This window comes from Danio aesculapii, chromosome 3 (assembly GCF_903798145.1).
Source record: "Danio aesculapii chromosome 3, fDanAes4.1, whole genome shotgun sequence".
Classification (NCBI taxonomy): Eukaryota; Metazoa; Chordata; class Actinopteri; order Cypriniformes; family Danionidae; genus Danio; species Danio aesculapii.
In genome coordinates this window covers 52104799-52128871 of record NC_079437.1, presented here as the reverse complement: position 1 = coordinate 52128871, position 24073 = coordinate 52104799, and the positions used below count along the sequence as shown (strand labels likewise).

Below are 24073 nucleotides of genomic sequence, written 5' to 3'. Positions count from 1 at the left end.
CGTTTACCGCATTCGCTTTAACTGTCTCTGCAGCTTTATACATTGATTTATCATCATGAATATACTCTTCCGGACATTTTCTATTACAAATTGTGTATATTAGTCAGTTTACACAAATAGGACCACTTTTCAACCGTCCCAATGTAAACAATCACCTACAACCTTATTTTCCTAAAAATTAGCTTTCCTATGCACTGGACGCTTTATATTGATCTCTATGCGCAGGTGGCGGAGAAGAGACCTATCCTTAGGGACCGTCTACAAAGAGCAAAATGCGAAAACCAATACTACAAAAGCTGACACATATGTCAAAGTCAAGGCACATATATCAAAGGAACGAATTATCTATGGCCCCCGGGATGATATTTAATTACTATTGAAACCGGTCCGCAGGCCGCAGCCACCTGCTGGTGTTTTGCATGCACCAACACTACATTCCACACAATGCAAGGGTAGCTCGCGAACTCACTGCAGTGCAGCAAGCGGGCCTCGGCTTCATTATTCATCAGAAATCAGAGCAGATGTCAATTTTCAGCTACCCCCTCCCCAAAAATGTCTAAACGGAAAGTGGACACTGAGAACAGGGGGTTTTAAGCCAGGTGGGAGGCAGAGTACATGTTCACGGAGGTAAAAGGCAAACCTGTGTGTCTTCTGTGTGAAGAAAGTTTGGCTGTAATGAAAGAATATAATCTAAGGCACCATGAAACATCTCAGAAACACAAAGACAAACACAAGAATATGAACACAGAACAAAGGCTACAGAAGGTGGAAGAATTAAAACGAGGTCTTAAGTCCCCGGCAGGCTCTGTTCCCGAAAGCCAAATCACAAAGCGAGGCTGCTGTCAAGGCCAGTTTTATTGTGGCAGAAGAGGTCGCAAAATCAGCGCGGCCATTTACAGAGGCAGAGTTTATCAAAAATTGTATGCTTAAAGTTTGTGACGCAGTGTGCCTAGACAAAAGGCAACTATTTTCAAACGTGAGTCTGAGCAGAAACACCATTGCTAAGACCAGCTTTCCACCAATCTAAAAGAACAGCTTGTGGAAAAGGGAAAATATTTCATTGCATATTCCCTTGCTGTGGATGAGAGCACCGACACATCTAACATTGCCCAGCTGTCAATTTTCATCCGTGGAGTTGACTCCAGCTTGAGCCTAACAGAAGAGTTTTTGCATTACGTCCTATGCATGGCACAACTACAGGACAAGATCTGTATGAAGAATTATCCAGATGTGTAAATGAGATGGGGCTGCCTTGGGAAAAAGTCATGGGATTGACTACAGACGGAACACCCGCGATGTGTGGGTACAGGAGTGGATTAGTGGCAAGGATGCGGGAGAGGATGCGGGAGAAAAACGTCACAGCTGATTTGACAGCTTATCACTGTTTTATACACCAGGAGTCGTTGTGTGGCAAAGCCTTGAAAATGGAACATGTAATAAGCACCATAACACGAGCAGTTAACTTCATCAGAGCCAGAGGTTTAAATCACCGCCAGTTCCAGGCATTTCTGGGTGAATTAGATACAGAGTTTGGTGACTTATCACACAGAGGTGCGATAGTTAAGCCAGGGAAAGGTGCTGCAAAGATGTTTCGAGCTGCGTGAGGAGATCTGTCTGTTTATGGAAAGCAAAGGGAAAGACACAACAGAGCTCCGAGATGAAACGTTCCTGTGTGAAATGGCGTTTTTACGCGAGATCACCAGCCATCTGAATGTGATGAACCTGCAGCTGCAGGGACGAGGGTGTGTCATCTTTGATATGTACAGTACAGTGAAGGCATTTAAAACCAAGCTGAGTCTGTGGGAGACGCAGATGCGAAAAGAAAACTTGAGTCACTTTCCAAGCTGCCATACCATGCAAGAGAAACTCTCTACCGCTGTGTTTCCAAGTGCAGTTTGCTGATAAACTCAACATACTTGCCGCTGACTTTCGATGCCGATTTGCTGACTTTGAAGCCCAAACATTCAGGTTTGAACTGCTCAGCAATCCTTTTGGAGTTGACGTGGAAAGTGCACCACCCAACCTACAAATGGAGTTGATTGAGCTCCACTGCAATAACACACTGAAGGAAAAATATGAGAGAGTTGGTGCTGCTGAGTTTGCACGTTTCATCCCCGACACAATGCCCCAGCTGCGCATCCAAGCTGCTCAGAAGCTCTCTATGTTTGGCAGCACATACCTGTGTAAACAAACGTTTTCTTTGATGAACCTAAACAAAACATCACAAAGGAGCAGTCTTTCCAATCCTGAGGATTTCCTCAGCTCAGATCCTGACCCCGAACATTGATGAACTTGTACAAAAGATGAGACACCGTTGCATCTCGGCATCTCGTTGTCACATTTCTTTTGCATTGTTTGCTGATTTTATTCAACAAAACTAGCATAAGCCGAGTGTTTAGTGCGAGTTGGTACTACTTTGCCTTATGGTGAATGCAGTAGATGACTGTATTATCAATAACGTTACCTGTTTAGCACAAAAGTTAATAACATACAAAAACGTAAAAAACTAAATCTTACCTATGAAATGTTCTGCCTTTGTGCTTTGTTTTCTTTGTTTGCTCGTAAACAGCGCTAAAGTCCAGCATCTTCACCTAGTAACACTGACTTGTCTAGTGCGGTTGAATGACATTTGTCCTGGGAGCACTGTACAAATATGGCGGCGCTATTGACGCATGCTCAGGGTCCGTATGCGACATCTAGTGTATATATCTATGGTTTGCCAGCGGCCACTGGTAGGACACCTGACTCACCAGCCAGTTGTTAATGGCCACCAAGCAGCCACTGATAGGAAACCTGCCCCACCTGCCAGGCACTGGTTGGTCACATGACATGACCCACCTGCTAGTTGTCAACTGCCGGGTTAGATGCAGCTGCCACTGGCAGGATAGGCTACCCGACAGTTGGACACTGGCGGCTACCACCAGCCAGTGACAGGTCACGTGACCCGCCACTGGCAGCTCAAGCCAGCCAGTTGAAGATTGAACCCCTACTGGCCTTTCATCATATATGCGTTTTTTAATCTCTGTTGGATACTGAACACTTAGCAAATCTTTCTAAACAGTTGACATGAGTTGTAAAGATTTCTAAACATGTTGTGCGCAAACATTTTATGAATTATCTTTTTTTTATTAAAACAACTGGCAAAGAATATATGAACAGGCACGTTTTTTCTGATTGAATGTCATTGATAACATTATGATACTATTTGCAGTGATTTTAAATTTAGGCGTTTTGCAAACTAATGCAGGAAATACTACAGTCATTGTCTTAATTATGAAACTTCAGGTTACAAAAGAACAAAAAATCACAGGAAAGAAGTACCCTTGCTGCACCACGTGCTTTCAAGGAAGAGGACGAATTTATTTGGAGACACACATCGCTTTGTTTCAACCGCTCACTTATTTTACAAACGAAAGAAAAGTTGCATTAATAAGCCACATATTCATGGATTTGAGGGATTTGTTTATGAACAGGCTGGTTATAAATAGGATATAAATCACATACGTTCAAAAAATAAGCAGCTGTGTAGTTAAAAACATTATAAGTAACGGGAATGGCATTGCCTGTGTAAAACAATTGGCGTTGTGTTCCGCTGTGGTGACGGCTGACAAAAGCAGGGAATAAGCCGAAGGAGAGTGAGTGAGTGAATGAAGTATATTCATGCTCAGGCAATGTGTGTACAAACTGCTCGGTATACCTGCTAGGCTTTCTGTGTGAGTTTGCTTGCTTGTCGAATTATACCCTCTAGTGGTGTTTTTCCAGTATCGTTCTACAGAATTTCCTTCTGCCTCTCCCCCAAAACTAAATAAACAAAAACAAATAAGCATTGCTTATTAGTAGGCCCAAACGCAATCTGCGCTTGCAGAAATCCACAGATTTTTAGCCCATCACTAGTCTATTTATTTACTTGTGTAGATGTGTGTAAATGAATATTAATTCAGTTTTTGAAATAATGTCAGTAATATTGACTCAGAATGTTCATATGATTTATTTACAATACACTTTGTGCAGTAATATTTTCTTTCTTTTAGTAGAGATATTATATAAGAAACCTGCTTTGTTTACCAAATAAGTAGATCTAATGCATTGTAAACACTGATAAAAGTTAAAAACTGCATTATTTTTTATTTCATATATGTAGTACAGTACACATTACTACATGTAAATTTTCCACTGGTTGAGGCATGCAACAAACTTTAGTTCCTCAAGCAGGCTTTTTGAGAATATATAAAGATTTTAGTTGTGATACCCACAAAATCATGCAGGATAAATCCACAGATTTTTGACAAAACTGCAGAAATAGCAAGTAATGTCTGCAGATTCTGTCTGGCTCTTATAGAATCTTATAGAAAATTAACAAAGTGCACCAAGATCAGAGAACCTAAAGGATATAGTGAGATTCTGTATGTATTTAATGCTCTGTAATCCCTTTCGGAGTCTCTTCAAACCTCATCAGGCCTTAAAGGAGATTTAGAGCTGTTATGTGGGCAAACTGAGATTGCAAAAAGCATTGAAAAAAACAACAATTCTCACAATTTTAACCAAAGCGTATTTAAGAAATTTATACTTTATAGTGAGTTCTTGCTCATCTTCACTTGCTTTATTTCAGTGAAATGTTAGTTTTGGGATTTTTAAAAAAGATTTCTTTGCTCACATTTATTAAGGGCCAAAAAAAGCCCAACTGTATATAGCTTGTGCCTTAAAAGGAGCATTCCAAAACTGCTGTAATGCTTTTCACAGATTTGTCTAATTTAAGACAAAAACGACGGCAAAACAAACAATTGAGAAAAAAGCAAATATCAAATATTTTAACTGTGTATATATCACCCAAGAAAATGCCTAACAGCATGATAGTCGAAGCAAAATCTATTTATGTTTGAAAACTTTTATGTCACACTTTTGGGACTGCATTTTGTACTGTTCTTGACAAAGCAGAACAGCATGAAAATGAGAGTAAAATATATTTATTTTCTTTGAAAACTTATATCATGCTTGTATCACACTTTTGGGACTGGATTTCATACTTTTTGGTGAGGGGTTTGGCTGCAGACTCAGTGCAGATGCAATCTGAGCTGCATGCAATGCTTTTGAATGGGTTCAACTATCCCCACCCTTAACCCTACACGTCACTATATCCATTGATTGAATTGTGTCTGACGGTTCATCTCTGAGAGATGCAATCTCAGCTTGCATTATAAAGGCTGCATCCAGATGCTATTGGGCAAAGCAGCCAGCATGAAAACAAAAGTAAAATGTGTTTATTTTCTATGAAAACGTTTAGGCCTAAGACGAACAAAACGAAAGTGAAAGTAAAAACAATTTCATTTCTTTGAAATCCTTTATTACAAACGTTTAGTGGTATCTGACAGCACACTTCCACATGCGAGCTGAGACATGCAGTCACCGCACATGACGTCACTATGGAGGGCCGGGTTAAGGGCGGGGTTAGACAAAACATAACAACATGAAAGTGAAAGTAAACACAGTTTATTTTGTTTGAAAGTTTTTAAAGTAATATTTGCGTCATTTTAATGTCAAAAAGCATTGTAAGGCTACAATAAAAAGGCAACCAAAATGCTGGTAATAAAACATAACTGTTAAAAAAACTAGAAGTATCTATGTACACAGAAAGAGAGATTATTATTATTATTATTATTATTATTATGGTGGCTTGAAAAGCCAGCATATTGTTATCTATCTTAAACTTATTATTATTCTTCTTCTTCTTCTTCTTATTCTTCTGAGACTAATTTCTAAGTGTATCTCCTCCTAGGCCTTTCAAGCTACATACTTCAAACTTTCGTCAAACCTTCAAACTGGTCTGACTCGGGTTGCTATATCTTTTCTAACTGATCCGACCTTGGGTTTTCCGAAAAACGACCCAGAAAAATCCCAAAAGTCCCATTGACTTAACATTGGGTCAAACTTTGTGAGCTCATAACTCTGCATCAGACTGTCCTACAGACTTCTAACTGGACTCATTTAACTCAGTCTAGCCAGCAGCCAATAACTGATGACTTTTTAACTTACTAGCCACTCCCTAGCAACCACTTACAGCACCCTAGCAACTGTCCCATAGACTTCCATTGTAAAAGACTCCCATTTACTTAACATTGGATCAACCTTTGTGAGCTCATAACTCTGCATCAGACTGTCCTACAGACTAGAGTCTGGCCTCATTCAACTCAGTCTAGCCAGCAGCCAATCACTGATTACCTTTAAACTTACTAGCCACTCCCTAGCAACCAATTTCAGCACCCTAGCAACTGTCCCAGAGACTGTGACTAGCTATTCTAACACACGCTAACAGTTTTAACATCCTACTGACATGCTAATCTTGCTAGAAAGGTGCTAGCAACACGATAGTGACATGCTAGTCATGCTAGTAACATGCTAATTCATGCTAGAATCATGCTAGTTACATGCTAATTCATGCTAGAAACAAGCTGACTCATGCTAGAATCATGTTAACAACATGCTAATTCATGCTAGAAACATGCTAGTAACATGCTAATTCATGCTAGAAACATGCTAGTAACATGCTAGAATCATGCTAGTAACATGCTAATTCATGCTAGAATCATGCTAGTAACATGCTAATTTATGCTAGAATCATGCTAGTAACATGCTAATTCATGCTAGAAACATGCTAGTAACATGCTAATTCATGCTAGAATCATGCTAGTAACATGCTAATTCATGCTAGAATCATGCTAGTAACATGCTAATTCATGCTAGAAACATGCTAGTAACATGCTAATTCATGCTAGAAACATGCTAGTAACATGCTAATCCATGCTAGAATCATGCTAGTAACATGCTAATTCATGCTAGAATCATGCTAGTAACATGCTAATTCATGCTAGAAACATGGTAGTAACATGCTATTTCATACTAGAATCATGCTAGTAACATGCTAATTCATGCTAGAATCATGCTAATAACATGCTAATTCATGCTAGAAACATGCTAATTCATGCTAGAATCATGCTAATAACATGCTAATTCATGCTAGAAACATGCTAGTAACATGCTAATTAATGCTAGTAACATGCTAATTCATGCTAGAATCATGCTAGTAACATGCTAATTCATGCTAGAAACAGGCTAGTAACATGCTAATTCATGCTAGAATCATGCTAGTAACATGCTAATTCATGCTAGAATCATGCTAATAACATGCTAATTCATGCTAGAAACATGCTAGTAACATGCTAATTCATGCTAGAATCATGCTAGTTACATGCTAATCCATGCTAGAATCATGCTAGTAACATGCTAATTCATGCTAGAATCATGCTAGTAACATGCTAATTCATGCTAGAATCATGCTAGAAACATGCTAATTCATGCTAGAATCATGCTAATAGCATGCTAATTCATGCTAGAATCATGCTAGTAACATGCTAATTCATGCTAGAATCATGCTAGTAACATGCTAATTCATGCTAGAAACATGCTAGTAACATGCTAATTCATGCTAGAATCATGCTAGTAACATGCTAATTCATGCTAGAATCATGCTAATAACATGCTAATTCATGCCAGAAACATGCTAATTCATGCTACAATCATGCTAATAACATGCTAAATCATGCTAGAAACATGCTAGTAACATGCTAATTCATGCTAGAATCATGCTAGTAACATGCTAATTCATGCTAGAAACATGCTAGTAACATGCTAACTCATGCTAGAAACATGCTAGTAACATGCTAATTCATGCTAGAATCATGCTAATTCATGCTAGAAACATGCTAGTAACATGCTAATTCATGCTAGAATCATGCTAGTTACATGCTAATTTATGTTAGAATCATGCTAGTTACTTGCTAATTCATGCTAGTAACATGCTAATTCAGACTCGGCTTTTCAAGCCACCATAAAGTTTGTCCTCAAACTTTAATATCTAGTTATTATTATTATTATAATAATAATAATAATAATTATTATTATTATTATTATTGTTGTTGTTATTGTTGTTGTTGTTTATCCATGAATGTTGATTGTTAAGTTTATTCTGATTCATTATTTTATTTTATTTATTTACTATTACTATTATTTAATTTGTATTATTATTATTATTGTATTTATTATTGTTATAATTTATGGGTAAAGAGTGAAGGATCATATCACGACTAACCATCGGAATATAATCATATTCATATATAGGGATATTCGTCATAGTAGGGAATATTACAACTTCATTTTACCTCACCAGAAAAAATAATGCTCTCATCAAATTAAACCACAATATGTAGTAACATATTCTTTTATTTAATGAATATAAATTATATCAACAAACTGTAAAATTATATTTTTATATGTTAACAGGAATACTAGATGTAGGCTATGTGTTATTATTATTATTTTATTATTAACTAAAGCTCAAAATCAAGATATAAAAGCTATTATTATTATTGTTATTTATTTATTTAATTATTATTATTATTAGATTAGATAAGATAAGTTATAAAGTGCAGTTATAGAAAAACTATGGTGATATTTACAGATGGATGTACTATGAATATACAGGTTATATTAGCTGAACAGAGATTAACAATAGATGAAGAGGTAGAGGTTGCTATTGATAATTAGAGTATGCAGATATATATATATATATATATATATATATATATATATATATATATATATATATATATATATATATATATATATATATATATATATATGAATATAATTACAAATGTAATTAGAGGTTGCTATTGATAATTAGAGTATGCAGATATATATATATATATATATATATATATATATATATATATATATATATATATATATATATATATATATATATATATATATATATGAATATAATTACAAATGTATAGGGACAGTGGGTATGTACAATTCAAAATGAATCCGTGCAATGTAGTGAGATGAATATGCGCAATCTTGAAATGTGTAAATATTAAATAGTGCAGTGATTATGGGGAGTATAAGTTATGAGGAGAGTATGGGGGTGTATGAGGGGGCAAAAGAGTATTAAGAGTATTATCAAAAAAGTATTATTATTCATGACGGTATTATGTCTGCTAAATAAAAAAAAGATGAATTATTAATCTGAAATGATTAATTATGTATGCGTGTAAAATATTAGACACTCTATGTCAGAACTCTTAGTTTGTACTGTAGATCTCGCCGGGTCAAAACACATTCTGGCTGCGCTCAACACCACGCGAGCTGCCTAAACAGACAGCACTCTACGCTCCCTCGACGCGCCCCTGCTGTTTGCCTTTCACTTCTAGGTCTGACGCTCACCATGTGTTGACCATAGATACGTCTCTGTGTGTTGAGTTGACTCGCAGTCAGTGTTGGAGTTTGTGACTCTTCCTCTTCCGACACTTGGAGCAGATCACGTAGCGAGAGTGAAAATACGTAATGTCTGTTCTGTTGTGCGCGTGTGTGGATATAGATGTAAATACCGTAATAAGAAGACAAATAAACACCGTGTGAGATAAACACCGTCATTCATCTGCCTGGAGGTAAATACTGAGGTTTTTTTATATTTATTTTATCGATTATTATTTTATTGTTATTTAAATAAAGTAAGGTACTTACCCAGCAGGACTGAATGTGAAACAGGAAGTAGATTATATATATAATATCATATTAAAAGAAGGTTGTTTGTCGCTACTTTGCTCCTACATATTGTTTCTATGAGAAGAGTAAATATGTTATTTCGTTTAGTGTTGACATTTAGCCACCTGTTCAGTGATTTTTTTTTGTCAATGTAGTGACTGATGTTTCGAGAAATGACAACCCTCGGCCATTACAGCAATCAGTCAGCATGCTATATTAGTAATTTTAGAAATAATAGACAGGTTCACTTGATTTGTTTAACAACTGAATTTTTAATCGACCCTTCATACAAAAATATCTCTAGTGGTCTATTTAAAATCATCATATATGCAAAAATAGTATAGCCAAACGTTTCACATGATCCCATGTGTAGCCTAATAATACAATTGAGGTAAAGTTGGTTTTATATTCACACATTCAGACTTTCTCCTTATATATAATTTCAGAAAAGCAATCTTCGCAATTTATAAATAGTCAAAACATTATGGCAGCCAGTGACTATCAAAGTACATTGTTCACAGTCAAATAAATAGTGCTAATGTTGTTTTCAAGTCATCATTGCATCAGATTTCAGGACAGAATGTTTAACTCCTCCTGAGGACCTTAAACCTACAGTTAATTTGTATGTAAACAAAACATGGCAAAGGGAACTGCAAAAGTAATAATTTATGTGTAATAATAACGAAGCTCAATCTAAATGTAATTACTGCCAAGCTGCTCTTACCATGAAACATATTTTGTTGGAATGTGGACGTTTGAATTCCATTAGACAAATTTATTATAAGTAGAGTACTTTGATTGATATTTTTAAAATGGTACCACCAGGAAAAATCTTAAATTATTTATCAAAAATTTAACAGAAAAATCATATTTAACTTTGAATATATTTTTGTGTGAATTTTATTTATTTCTATTCTATATATTTTTCTAAGTAACTTTTTATTGTAATGCGAATTTGTTTTTATCATGTGATATTTTTATGTATAACCATTGTGCCATGAAATGGCCATAAGTTGCAGATGTGGCAATAAATAAATAAATAAATAAATAAATAAATAAATAAATAAATAAATAAATAAATAAACAAACATCTGATTTCAGACTGAATATTCAAAGCATGTCACAAGTTGTCTCAGAACGAATGTGCGAATATAAAACCAACTTTACCTCAGTTAATGTTTTGTCTATTTATAAATTGCAAAGATTACTTTTCTGAAATTATATTATTAAGGAGAAAGTCTGAATGTGTGAATATAAAACCAACCCTACCTTAATAAAACGTTATGGCAGCCAGTGAATATAAAAGTACAACATTGTTCACAGTCAAATAAATAGTCCTAATGTTGCTTAGAAGTCATTATTATATCATAATTCAGACTGGTTATTCAAAGTATCATAGTAAACACTATAGGGAGCATGTCACAAATTGTTATTGAATCGATGTGCGAATATAAAACCAACTTTACCTCAATAATAATAAATGTAGAAATAGCGTCACGGTAGACCTATTAAAACGAAGTTTATTATCAAAACATTACGCATGCAGTATTTACTACTTAATTTGAGTGTTCTTGAATGATCTTACAGCACTACACTATAAAATCCAACAGTTAACTTTATCAAATGAAATGAGTGTAGTTAACTCAAAATTGACTGAAAGTCAGTTCTACTCATTTGAAAAGAGTTTTAAACTCAGTGTTGAAGGTAAGAGTCAATTAAATACCTCATTACTTCAGCTGAAATGGATTAAGTTCACAGTACTCATACAGATAATTTTTTTTGTAGTAATCGGTTTCCTTAAACGTTTTGAGTTGCCTTAACTTATTGGGTTTTACAGTGTATAATACTAGATGATATAATGTTCAGTGTATTAGATTGTAGAGACACTTTTTGATTTGGTTTTAATGTATTTTCTTTATTATCACAGTATACAGTAATGTTATTTTCTGGAGAATATTTCTGAGGCAAATTTAGATATATGTTTTTGTAAGCGTACGTTTTGGTTTTGTATTTCTATTGTTTGTGATTCTACTGTCCTGGTGAAATAGTGTTTCAGAAAAAAAAGTAGGATGGGCTTGGTTTTGTCTGTTGGGAGTTGTGAGTGACAGTTTGTCCTGCCCACACTCTAGTAAACATGTCATGAGAGAAAGTTGTTTTTGATTGTATGGTGATGACAATCTCATGATTTTTCAACCAGCCCTGGAATGAAAAAATAAACAAAAAATGATAATACTTTCAGGTTTGGGAGATTTGTTATTTGCCCTTTTAAAGGGCACCTATGATAAAAATCATCTTTTGTAGGCTGTGTGAACAGAACTGTGTGTAGATATAGTGGGTCCACTGTCATATTGGAATGATGGAAACCCAACAAATTTATCTTTTTGTAAATTTTCTAATGTTAAAATAGGATCTAAATCCCAGATAATTTGAGTCCCACTGCAAAGTGATGTAAGAGTGCGGTTTTCCCTGCCCACCGAATTGATTGACCTGTGCCACAGAACTTTTTTTTGCAAAGAAACTGGAATTAAAATATACATTTTCCAACTCTCTGTGATTTTTATAAGTTTAAAACGTTTTTAAAACAGAGCATTGCAGTTTCTCAATACAAAGTACGCAAAGTTCAGACTTGGACACAAGTTGGGTACTTCTTTAAATGGAGCAGCAGTTTACTTTTTAACGTCACTTACCTCACCATGGATTCATCGATTTTACTGTACATTAACAATAAAATGATTTAATTATATAAAGCACGGCCTTTATAATTAATATTATATTAATATTACAAATTAATGTGTTTGATTTAGGAAAATGTAAACATAAACAATCAGAAATGTGAATTGAAAAGTGTTATTATACACAGACTCGTGTCTTTGATTATCAGATTTAATAAACTACAATGAACATTATACAAGTAGATGTACATGACGTAAACAAAAGGAGATAACGTTAAGTAATTTGGTAAAAAAAAAGATAAACAGCTTACAACATGATAACATAATTAAATTATAAAACATAACAAAATAACAATGCCAAAATAAAACACCTGAAAACATATAATATATTTAAAAGACCAAAAACTGTTAGATATACACACTAGGGTTGGGCGATGTTGATCAATTTGGCATCGTATGATGTCTAATGTGAAACATTGCGATGGATGATGGCATCGCCGTCTTCGTAGGCGACGGTGAATTAATTATTTATGAATAATGAATTAATTCATTACAAATTAATTATTTGCAGCCTAACTACCTGCTTGGTTTTTGTTTAAAATCATAAATAAATAAAGATAAGTTACACACAAATTACCACCTGTTTTTTTCGCTGGACTTTGGCATGAATAGGCAGAGTGATTATTGTCGTTATAATGTCGTCAACAAAGTTGGTTGGTAAAAAAGGTGCACAACCAACAGGAATCAATCAACAGTATCTGAGGTTTTCGCTAAACATCATGTTTTAACTATCCGCGAGATGGACTGGCTGCTCTCAGTGGGGGATATACCTGCCAACACTCCCATTTTTCCAGGGAGTCTCCCGTATTTCAGACCCATCTTCCGCCCACTTCCCGTATTGTTCTGTCTCCCGGAATTCCACCCCCGCTTCTCGGCTATTTGGTTCAGTCCCCATGCGCACCGAACCCACCGCGCAACCATTTTCATACCTGCTTTCCACTTCGTGCGCACTTTTACCCCCACTCTTCACTACGCGCGCACCTTCCCCTCCCACCCAACCCACACCCCCGCTCTTCACTTCACACGCACCTCCAGATAAAATCTCCCGGATTTCATAATCCGATTGTTGGCAGGTATGGTGGGAGAGGTGATGACGGAGCTCCTGCTGACAGGCTGGGAGTCAGAGTCCACATAAGCTGAGGCTCATCGCCAAAGATGCGATTTCTTTTTGAATAAACTGCCAATTCCAGTTTAAAACATCTACATTCTCACCTGAAAAACTCCTAAAACTTTATTTTGTGACATAACAGATGAGTATTTTTAAAACTGTGCAGGTTTTCTCCTCCGCCGTTAGCTTTCGCTGGTTGGGTTGCAATGCTTTATGAGAGACCTGTGCTTCGCAAGTTCGCACAAGTCTCCTCTCGATGCGCCCTCGACAAAAGAGGCGGAGCAAGTACACATCTGGGATTTTTTTATCTGTGCTTGGCAGGATATGTACTTTGAATTGGAACAGTACTACAGCGACGGTTAATGACGTTTTACGAGGACACAAGAAAACAAGTACAGACGAGAACACATAGGCCCCATTTACACTGACAGTTAAATGTGACCCAATTTCGAATTTTTTATTTTTATTTATTTTTTGCTCATATGTTACAGAGATCAGATCTTTTCTATGATCGTGTAAGAACAAAAAAACGCATACATTCGGATATTCAGAGATCGGTTTCAGGCCTCCTTCATATGTGGAAATAAATCAGATATAAATCGTGTGTGATATGTGACAATGCGACTATCATGTAAACAGGCAGATCTGATTTATTTAGGCATTCCGTTTTATACGTCATTAAACTTGCAACAATGTAGTAATTCTCTGCAGTTTAATGACATAGAAGGAAGAGCGTGTGTCGAGACGCCGACATGGTAAACAACAACAACAACAACAGAGGAAACATGGAGGAGGAAAGTGGTCAGTCGCCACAATTTGCTCCCACCAGACCTGAGATCTCTCTCAAACCATAAATAAACACCATATATAAACCATAGGCGCAAGCTGCGATGACGACCCTTTCCCCCCTCCTCCGCCTCAAAATCATTTTAAAGTTGGGCGAACTTCACATATTTCCCAGTGCTAAGACAATTTCTTCCATCATGGCTAGTGTGGCGCAGATGCTAGAACCCGCCTTTACACATGCACGGCATCGTAAATTGTATGGCAAGTGTAAACACATGAATCGGATATGGGTCGCAATTAAAAGGACGAGAAAACAGGCAGGCAAAAAAATCTGATATAGGCAACAAATTGGAATTGGGCATCAAGACCTGACAGTGTAAACGGGGCCATATTGAGAAACGTAATAAAGTAAAATCGCCATGTAATTCTTAACCGCTATAATCACCACAGCCGCATGGTGTCAGTAAACGTGCATATGTGTGTGTACTGCAAACACCATTTGTGTGGGACTCATCATTTCAGAAAGGCTCAAATAAACTCCACCACAAATACATCAAATAAACGTACTTTTTTTAATAATGAGCTGTATTTCAGCTTCATCCTATCGGTCTCTATCACTGACTGCTGTTTGTCTGATGTAATGCATGAGAAGCAGACACGCATGTGGGAATGGTGGGCGGGGAAACGCAGCTCATTTGCATTTAAAGTCACAGGCTACAAAAACAGCTACAATGTACTCAGACAACAAAATAGGCAGATTCTGGAGTCTATAATGCGTAATCTGATGCGTAATTTTAGCTGGAGACACCAAACGCTTATCTTAGGTTGCTTTCACACCTGTGGTTTGGTTCATTTGGTCCAGACCAAGGGCAACAAATGATACATTGTAGCATTTTTCTGCCGTTTTGGGTCCTTTCCACACCACACTGATTGCTTTGGTCCGAACCAGTTAAAAAGAACCAAAATGCAGTCATGTGACAAAATCCACATCACTCATTGGCCAGATGTTATTGAATGTATTTCCTAAACTGCTTTTCGATTGGTCAGAATTATCGTGCGGGAAAATGCCAATGGAACTCCCACAAGTAAACAAACTGGCAGACACAAAATATCGTTGCACTGGCTAATTGGATCCCTGGTCATAGTATACTATATAGTTTGTAAACATCACTTTAGACAAACTATACATTTCGAGAATGAAGCGCAGCTGCGGCTGGAAGACAGTGTTTTAATGCACTGCAAACGGCAAAGGCGTTAGGAGGAGGCGTGAATTAATTTAGCTAAACTGCGACATGGTCATCTTCCGGAAATACTACCAACGATCCATCAGGAATGTTTTTTTTTCTCTCTCTCTCTCTCTCTCTCTCTCTCTCTCTCTCTCTCTCTCTGTTTAAATTTGTTGGTAAAGCGCTGTCAATAAGTATTTTTTCTCTAAACCCCATAAAATGGGAAAGCGCATCAGACTACGGCAGCTGGATTAGTCCAAAAGGCATAGTACTTTTTGCAGTTGGGTCTGTTTTAGTTCAGATATTATTCTCACCACAAACGAACTGCTCCAGGGTTCATTTGAAAGCGTGCCAAGACCCCCTCTTCAAGAGCTCTCTCATCCCCCATAGACAACAATGATCCTGTGATGTACAAAGCCCAGAAAAAAGTCAAAAACCATCGTTTCACGTGGTTCGACCGTAATCATTGAACCAACTTAAAAAATATTACTGTAACTTTTGGTCTTTCTCAAAGTATAATTTAACTTTGGTTTAAACTTTAAAATGTAATTTAATCTAAATCAAAAATGTATATTGTTGCCAAGAAAAGAATTACATTGACACAAACCAGGGATGCACGATTTATCGGCGTCCATATCGTTATCGGCCATGTAAAAATTAGGCCTATATCTTTAAGCCGATGAATTACGTAAGTGTACATAACTGCCTGCCTCGCACATGGAACTTGTTCGGACTTGTCCATTGCACTGTAATAGAGCTTTCCTCACATTGTTTATTCCTTCAATGTCCGTCCTTTCTTTGTGTGGTATTGCTGGGCGTTAATAACTCAGTAAGTAACCGTGTTCCTTATCATTGTAGATATGTTTGATTGAGTGTCATTGTGTATTTTGGTTTAAATAGCCTCAGGAAAAATATTACATGTATAAACAATTACATGTTACATATTACATGTATAGCAGCGACGCTCACATGCTAAACTTGTTGGGTTTCCAATATGATTATTTGTTCTTATCAACGCGTTGCTTGCCATATGTTGTTGATGTAAGATTGTATTCATTTTGATTGACATATTTATGATTATAACGAGCGCTCGTGATGGCTATTACCACATGCTCACACACATAGTGAGCCGACAGAGCCTTCACAGCAGCACCGGGGAGAGGTGCGCCAGACACTGAATCCAGCATAGGGGTTCTCAACCCTCCGCCACATTCTGTCTTTATATTATGCACAGTGTTTGTCATAAAGTCATCCGTGCTCAATGCTCAGGTGTTGTATCAAAATCTGACTTTCTATTCTGACTCCGCTTTGTCACACAGCGCCTTCAGTTAGTTTCAAGCTCACAGCGGTTTATCAAAACCCTTTCATAGATCATTTTCTCCGCAATTGACAGCAAGAACGAACATAGAAGCGTTGTCTGATTGACAAGCAGCACCTACATGCGTTCAAAAGAATCTAAAACGCCAAATAGGATGAATTTATGCCGCATTTTCTAAAGTAATACTGTCAAGCTTTTCGATTGTACGGTGGCTCTGAACTGTCAAAACACCTCTTAAAAAGCCTTTTCGGACCTTGTATTTCTACATATGTACATTACTGTAACATGTTTTATTCGAGAATATTTGAGTTGAGTTGGTTTCAGTTCTTAGTTCTTTCATTTTCATTTTACTTGAGACATATTTATTAAACTTGTTTGTTAATTAAGTGCCATTTTGTTATTTAACCAATTATTTTATACAACAGTCAAGTTGCATGGTAATTTGCCAAGTGAAGAAAAGGAAATCATTTATATTAGACATGCTATAAAATCATGAACATAGGTCTGTATAATCATTTTGAAATTATAGCTTTAAGTAGGCTAATCCGTAAGATCATTTCATAATCATAAGATCATTTCAAACTATTAAGAAGTTTTTTAATTAAAATCAGTTGTTCACTGTATAAAATGTAACATTTTAATATATTTATAATTATCGGCTATAGTATATTGGCTATCGGCCTCCAAATCTTAAGAGTTATCGATATCGGCCAAAAACTCCATATAGGTGCATCCTTAACACAAACACAAAAAAATTACTATAAAGACACTAACTGTTGTTTGACTTTGGTACAACGTAGATTTTTATTATGGAAATAATATCTTATAGTAATATCTTATCTTTTTTTACCCTTAGATCAAAGTGTAATTTAGCTTTGGACTAACCTTAATTTTTTTTTTGTAATTTGTTACTGCTACATTTATAAATTTCCCTCAAATGATAGTTTTGACTTGGTAAAATATTGTTTTTATAGATGATTTAATTCAAAGTAGTTGAAGTAACTGAATTTCTTTGCTTAAACTTAAAATTTAAATCCAAGAAAAGTTGTAGATTTGACTTAATTGTAATAAATACATACAGCATTAGTCTAGGCTATTGCTAGTTATTTTCAGTAATGAGGTAAATTATCTGCTTCTGCTTTCAGTATGAGTATAAATGTCACACTAGATGCTAATCAAAGTCACATTAGAAATAAGTAAACATAAGAAATGACCTTTTTCATGTGTTCACATAACATGAAATCTGCTGGTTTAAGATAAAAATACCACTTTGAGAAAAAGTTATGCTTTAAATTTAAATCAGAAACCATATTTTTATCACTTAATCCATTATAAAAAATATACTTTGAATGAAAGACACAGTAGTTCACCTTTTTTCAGTACAGGTGAGAAGATATAGGTGGACTAAGTCTTTTTACGTGTATTTTATTTCAGCACAACAGTGTTCTTGGAGCTTCATACAATTATGGTTAAACCACTAAAGTCACATGAAAGGTTTTTGGTTTCTTTTCTGGATTTCTAATGTCTCTGGGCAATTGCTGTCTATGGAGCGTTACAGAGGTCTCAGATTTCTTCTAAAATATCTTAATTTTTGTTCTCTGAAGATGAACGAAGGTCTCAGGAGTTTGAAACAAACTGAGAATGAATAATTAATTACAGAATTTTCATTTTTGGGTGAATTAATCCAGAATGTGGCTACAAAATACACTGCTCAAAAAAATAAAGGGGACACTAAAATAACACATGCTAGATCTGAATAAAATATTTTTAATAAATACTTTGTACTTTAGTCAACGCTTATAGCAAGAAGGTTGCTGGTTCGAGCCTCGGCTGGGTCAGTTGGTGTTTCTGTGTGGAGTTTGCATGTTCTCCCTGTTTTCGCATGGGTTTCCTCCGGGTGCTCCGGTTTCCCCCACAATCCAAAGACATGCGGTACAGGTGAATTGGGTAGGCTAAATTGTCCGTTGTGTATGTGTGTGTGAATAAGTGTGTGTGTGTTTCCCAGTGATGGGTTGCAGCTGGAAGGGCATCCGCTGCATAAAACAAATGCTGGATAAGTTGGCGGTTTATTCCGCTGTGGTGACCCCGGATTAATAAAGGGACTAAGCCGAAAAGAAAATGAATGAACTTTGTACTTTACATGTGCTGACAACAAAATCACACAAAAATTATCAATGGAAATCAAATTTATTAACCCTTGGAGGTCTGGATCTGGACTCTCACTCACAATTGAAGTGGAAAACTTCACTACAGTCTGATGATCCATGTCTGATGTAATGACCTCAAACCAAGTCAAAATGAGGCTCAGTAGTGTGCGTGACCTCCACATGCCTGTATGACCTTCCTACAATGCCTGGGCATGCTCCTGATGAGGTGGCGAATGTGAGGATGGAGCAAGACGTGATTTCTCAGATGTGCTTAATTAGGATCAGGTCTGGGGAACGAGCAGACCAGTCCGTAGAATCAATACCTTCATCTTGCAGGAACTGCTGGCACAATTCAGCCACATGAGATCTAGCATTGTCTTGCATTATGAGGAACCCAGAGCCAACTGCACCGGCATATCTCACAAGGGGTCGGAGGATCTAATCTTGGTACATCATGTCAGTCAAGGTACCTCTGGTGAACACATGGTGGGCTGCGCAGCCCTCCAAAGAAATGCCATCCCACACCATTACTGACCCACTGCCAAAATGATCATGCTTGAGGAGGCTACAGAAGGCAGAACGTTCTCCACGGCATCTCTAGACTCTGTCATCTCTGTCACATGTGAAGAGCACAGGGTGCCAATAGCAAATTTGCCAATCTTCGTGTTATCTGGCAAATGCCAAACGTCCTGCATGGTGTTTTGCTGTAAACACAACCCCTACCTGTGGAATTAGGGCCATCATACCACCCTCATGGAGTCAGTTTCTGACCATTTAAGCAGACACATGAACATTGGGGGCCTGCTGGAGGTCATTTTGCAGGGCAGTGCTCCTCCTGTTCCTTCTTGTGCAAAGGCAGGGGTAGCTTCTGCTGGGTAGTTACCCGTTTATGGCCTCCTCCACATCTCTTGATGTACTGGCCTGTTTCCTGGTAGCGTCTCCATGATCTGGAGTGATCATGTGCCCTCCTGGATGAGCTGCACTACCTGAGCCTCTTGTGTGGGTTGTAGACTCCGTCTCATGCTACTACTAAAGTAAAAGCATCACCAGCATTCAAAAGTGACCAAAACATCAGCCAGAAAGCATAGGAACTAAGAAGTGGTCTGTGGTCACCACCTGCAAAACCACTCCTTTATTAGGGGAATCTTGCTTATTGCCTATATTTTCCACCTGTTATCTATTCCATTTGCAAAACAGCATGTGAAATTGATTGTCAATTAGGGTTGCTTCCTAATGCCTCCGCTGGACTAGAGTTTGTACGTGCGAAAATCCGATCTACGGCGCAGCGAAAGGTGCAGAATTAAACAAGATGACATTTAAAAAAGCAAGTAATTGGTCCATATTTTAAAGTTCTGTCCAGAGAGGTCAGGTTTGGATCTTCGATTGGTCTCATGCAATCACGTGATGCGATTTCACATGTCAGAGTTCTCCAAGCTTAAACATTCGAATGCAGCAAACTGCGAAACTTGTCGCACAAGCTTGCATTTTCAGTCTGCCTCATTCACATGCGTATGAATGGAAGTCTATGGGTGAAAAGTGCAGTGTGACCGTGGCTTAAGTGGGCAGTTTAAATTTCACAGAAGTTTGATTGACTTGGAGCTACATTGTGTTGTTTAAGTGTTCTCTTTATTCTTTTGAGCAATGTATATCTTCAGTTTTACACTGATAGATTGGTATTATCAAACTGGAAAAAACTCACAATAAAGAAAAAAATGACCACTGTAAATACTGCATCTTTCAGAGTGATGTTTTATAAACAAATTTCGGTAAAAAATAAAATAAAAATATAAAATTCCTTATCGACAATCATTCTATTTTCCAATCAGCTTAAGACCAAACCCCTATAAATAGTCAAACACGTCATACCTCTGCTTTCTCTTGACTTCAGCATCCCTCCACCAACTCAACCCATTTTGGCCACATATAATGTTGTGAATGCTGCAACAGGGATAATATAATGTTACACTTTATATTATAAAAGACACACGTTTTCTTCTTTTAGTTTTGTTAAAACATTTCAGCGTGATTCATCAGTCTTTTGCTGGACACCCAATTCCAAACTTGAACTTTAACATGATACAATTTTCTATTAGCTTACATTTATTCACATACTTTACATGTTAATTACAGTCAGTGGAACAAAAAGAGTGCCATTGAGTGCCCTTGTCTCCCACTGGGGGTTGTGTATATTCCAAGTCTGTGGTTCAAAAATACAATCCTCAAACCTGGGGGACATTCAAGAATACAGTGTTAATTTGATATCATGAAAATCTTGATATTATGATATACTGATTTTTTTTGATTATGTAAACCTAAACTCTTGGTTAATCAGTGGTGTTGACCAGAGGTTGTTCGGAGTTTCCGTAACATTCCATAATATGATGATAGTTTGCTCTTTCAGTGTTTGAAGTAGACAATTAAAGGGATAGTTCACCACAAAACTAAAATTTCCTCACCATTTACTCACAGTCAATTGGTTCCTCACTTTTATGAATATCTTTCTTCTGTTGAACACAAAACAAGATATTCTTAAGAACATTGAAAAAACATTGGAAACCAGCAGTCATTGGCATCCATGGTAGTATCAAATAATATCAAGTCAGTGGCTGTTTTCTCCAGCATTCTTCAGGAAATCTTACTTTGTTTTCAAACCGGTTTGGAACAAGTTGAGATTGAGTAAATTATGACAGAACTTTCATGTTAGGTTGAACTATCTCTTTAAAATGCAGTTTAAATGGCCCCAAATTCTAGATAAGAGCGCAGAATTTCCCAAAAGTCACATTGGAAGAGTTTTGCATGTCTGGACGGCATCAACAGTATTACTTTACTGCATTTCTCAATAAATCAGGTGAGTCAAGGATTCAGTGTAAAGTCACTTGAAACTTTCGAAGTTATACTCTATGTAGCTTTAGCTTTAATTTATATAATAAAAACTGTACAGTACGCTGTTATTGTTCAATTTCTGTACCTGTCAAATTGCCTCTGCTCATAATTTGTTCATTTATCCAGGTGCACTCCCTAAAAAATCACCCCAATCATTGTAAAATAATAAATTTAATCCAAACAGAATCATGCAAGTCTTCTGGTCAAATTGTTTCAATATTACAAAATTATATAGCAGAAAAACAAAGCATTGCAATGTCAATTGCTTCAGCCCTACTTTCCATTAACAGTCAAGTACACATAAAGTTATGTCAAAAACACAAATAAATCATATTTATGTCAGTTACTGGATGTTTGTGAACATAAAAGGAAGGAGGAAGTGGAAATCTCAACATATTAGATCTGGAAAAAAGGTGGTGACAGCACACTACTGGTGCAGCTTTAGTAGGCATGGTCATAATAGGCAGGTATTATCTGCCATAAAGGTAGAGCTGCACAATAAATGATTTCAGCATGGATATCCCAATGTACTTATTCGCAATAGTGACATTGCAGGATCTGCAATGTTGAGTCTAAATTATAGTTGAGCAGCTCTACGGGTCAGAAAACATAACACTTGTGGAGTCACTGCAGAGTTTAACCATAATAGAGGGAAAGTTTAGCATTTAATGTGTTTTAAGGTCTGCAAATGTGTGAGCATTTCAAGAGAGTTTAAACATTTAGAAGCAAGACATGTTATCTTTTTTTTTTCTTTACATTAATTATTCAAACATTCCAGTTAGGCTGGAATCACACCAAATATGGAGCACTGTGTCACTTGCTCTAATTTACTTATGTGATGTTTTTCCCCTCATGTGACTTTTTCTCTTGAGATCAATTATTTGATTGAGATAATTGAGGTGAATTTTGTGCGTTTGTGGCAAACACGCCGCTCATTCTGCATTATTTGCACCACGATATGATAATTCACTTATATGTTTTGTGTTTACATTTAATTTTGCATGTAAATTTAATGTGAACCCTGCTTTCCAGAAACCCATAAAGCACTGTTTATTTCAATTTTATCTTAGCTCTTTTGTATTCGTCTACACTTGTACCTTGTTTATCATATTTTATGCTTGATTCACCCTCATACAGAATCATCACAATCAGTATAAATTAATTATTTACAAGTAGAGCTATTTAATTCATCTTGTGAAATTGTTTTCTTGTCATGATATATATCAGAAAATACAATTATCGCAATGTCAAGTTATCACAATGTCGAGATATCGGAATGTCGAGGTATCGCAATGTAAAAGTATTGTAATGTCAAGGTATCGCAATGTCAAGGTATCGCAATGTCAAGGTATCGCAATGTCAAGGTATCGCAATATCAAGGTATCACAATGTCAATATATCGCAATGTCGAGATATCGCAATGTCGTGATATCGCAATGTCGTGATATCGCAATGTCGAGATATCGCAATGTCGAGATATCGCAATGTCGAGATATCGCAATGTCGAGATATCGCAATGCCGAGATATCGCAATGTCAAGGTATTGCAATGTCGATATATCGCAATGTCAAGATATTGCAATGTTAAGGTATCATAATGTTAATGTATCGCAATGTTAAGATATCGTAATGTTAATGTATCGCAATGTCAGGATATCTCAATGTCAATATATCTCAATGTCAAGATACCGAAATTTCAAGATATAAAAATTTCAAGATATCCTAATGTCAAGATATCTCAATGTCAAGATATTGCAATGTTAAGATATCGCAATGTCAGATATCGCAATACTATACAACTCAAGTTTGAAACAAGTCAGGGGTAAGTACTATAAATGATGGCAGGATTTTTCATCTTCATATCCCTTTAATGATATTGTGATACATGAAAACACTACAGTCAAGTTCAGACACAGTGTTTATTGCAATATAGTAACTCCCTTAGAATTGGACTTTGTAACTTCCCAACATTCAAGGAAGTGTAAAGTGTGAATAAAGTGTTTTAAAAGACTCCAAATCCGATTTTTATTGTGAACACACCTAAATGTCATTGACCCAGGTGCTGGACTCAATGTATGATGTATAGACGAGGACGTTCTAGGAGATCAAAGAAAGCAGGGACGTCCACAGGACAGAGTGAAGGTCCTGGTGTCCATGTGTTTCTGTTCTGGACCAAAGATGGAGAACGATGCCTGTCTTACAAGAAGGGTGAGGTGACTGCTGAAGATCTCACCACTGAAGCAGCAAAGGCTGTGGGTAGGTTTGGGTGTG

The 24073-nt window shown here is 36.6% G+C and overlaps 1 protein-coding gene and 1 pseudogene across 1 annotated transcript in view; both read left to right on the top strand.

Moving 5' to 3' along the window:
* The first annotated feature begins 552 nt into the window (after positions 1-552).
* On the top strand, positions 553-18412 carry LOC130220591 (general transcription factor II-I repeat domain-containing protein 2-like; annotated as a pseudogene).
* Positions 9279-24073, top strand: part of tyk2 (tyrosine kinase 2) — a 33009-nt gene continuing 18214 nt past the window's right edge. The window contains 2 exon segments of the mRNA XM_056452818.1: positions 9279-9506; positions 23862-24058. Coding sequence (XP_056308793.1) covers positions 23878-24058 — 181 coding nt within the window. The 5' untranslated portion in view covers positions 9279-9506; positions 23862-23877.